Source organism: Fulmarus glacialis, unplaced genomic scaffold (assembly GCF_000690835.1).
Source record: "Fulmarus glacialis isolate BGI_N327 unplaced genomic scaffold, ASM69083v1 scaffold1818, whole genome shotgun sequence".
Classification (NCBI taxonomy): domain Eukaryota; kingdom Metazoa; phylum Chordata; class Aves; order Procellariiformes; family Procellariidae; genus Fulmarus; species Fulmarus glacialis.
In genome coordinates this window covers 3,920-4,803 of record NW_009228718.1, presented here as the reverse complement: position 1 = coordinate 4,803, position 884 = coordinate 3,920, and the positions used below count along the sequence as shown (strand labels likewise).

The 884-nt window shown below is 68.1% G+C and overlaps 1 protein-coding gene across 1 annotated transcript in view; it reads right to left on the bottom strand.

Annotated features, from left to right (window-relative positions):
* The window catches only part of MXRA7 (matrix-remodelling associated 7), a 24,904-nt gene extending 24,255 nt beyond the window's left edge, over positions 1–649 (bottom strand). Inside the window, exon 1 of the mRNA XM_009583546.1 lies at positions 551–649. Coding sequence (XP_009581841.1) covers positions 551–649 — 99 coding nt within the window. The remainder of the gene's footprint in view (positions 1–550) is intronic.
* Positions 650–884: the final 235 nt, after the last annotated feature.

Sequence of the window (884 nt, the reverse complement as noted above, 5' to 3'; positions counted from 1 at the left end):
CGCCCCCCCGCCAGCCAGAGAAGCGGCTTCTACAGAACGAGATCGTTTTTCCTGCCCCGGGCGATGGTCCTGCCAGCCCCGGGGTGCCTGGCGGGGATGCGCCTCGTGCAGAGGCAGCGCTTCGCAGGTCTGACCCCCCCACACACGCGGGGAGCGTCTGCTCCCACCAGTGCCCCCGTCACCGCTGCGGGCGAGGATGAGCCACGGAGCGGCCAGAGCCCCGCTGAAGCTCCGGGGCCATCCAGCCCGCGGCGAGGGGTCGGGCAGCACCGGGTCTGATTAGGAAAACACCGGCGCGTCCCACAGCAGGGTGAGGAGTCCTGGCTCAGCAGCACCCATCCCCACAGGCCGCGTCATGCTGCAGCGCAGCACCCCCAGCAGTGCACCCAGCCGGCTCCTCCGGTGCTCTCCTCTTTTTGCTCCGGCCTCTGGCAAGCAAACACCACAGGCACCAACACTGGGATATCTCTTGCTGCCAGGGATGGGCCAGCCGGCATCCCTGGGCAGGGAGCAGGGGCAGGCAAAGCCTGCCCTCCCCTCGAGGCCTTACCCGGGGGCCGTTCACACGGGTGGGCACTTCAGAAGGCAAAGAGTCCTCGTGGCCTCTGCTCCAGCAGCGCACCGGCTCTGGGCCGGCTCCCGGGGCCATACCCAGCCCAGAAGGGACTGAGCAGCAGCCCGACCTCCCCGACCCACTGTAGGGGACACAACGTAAAGCCCAATGCAACCGTTCCCCACACCGCGTCCCACACCGCGTCCCAGCGCCAGCCCTGTGCTCCAACCCCATGACTGGGAAGGAGGGGAGGGCACGACACGTGCACAGGCTCCCCAGGAGGGTGACACACGTCCTGCCTTGCTTCCCAGTTTGCAGACACTGCAAGAGA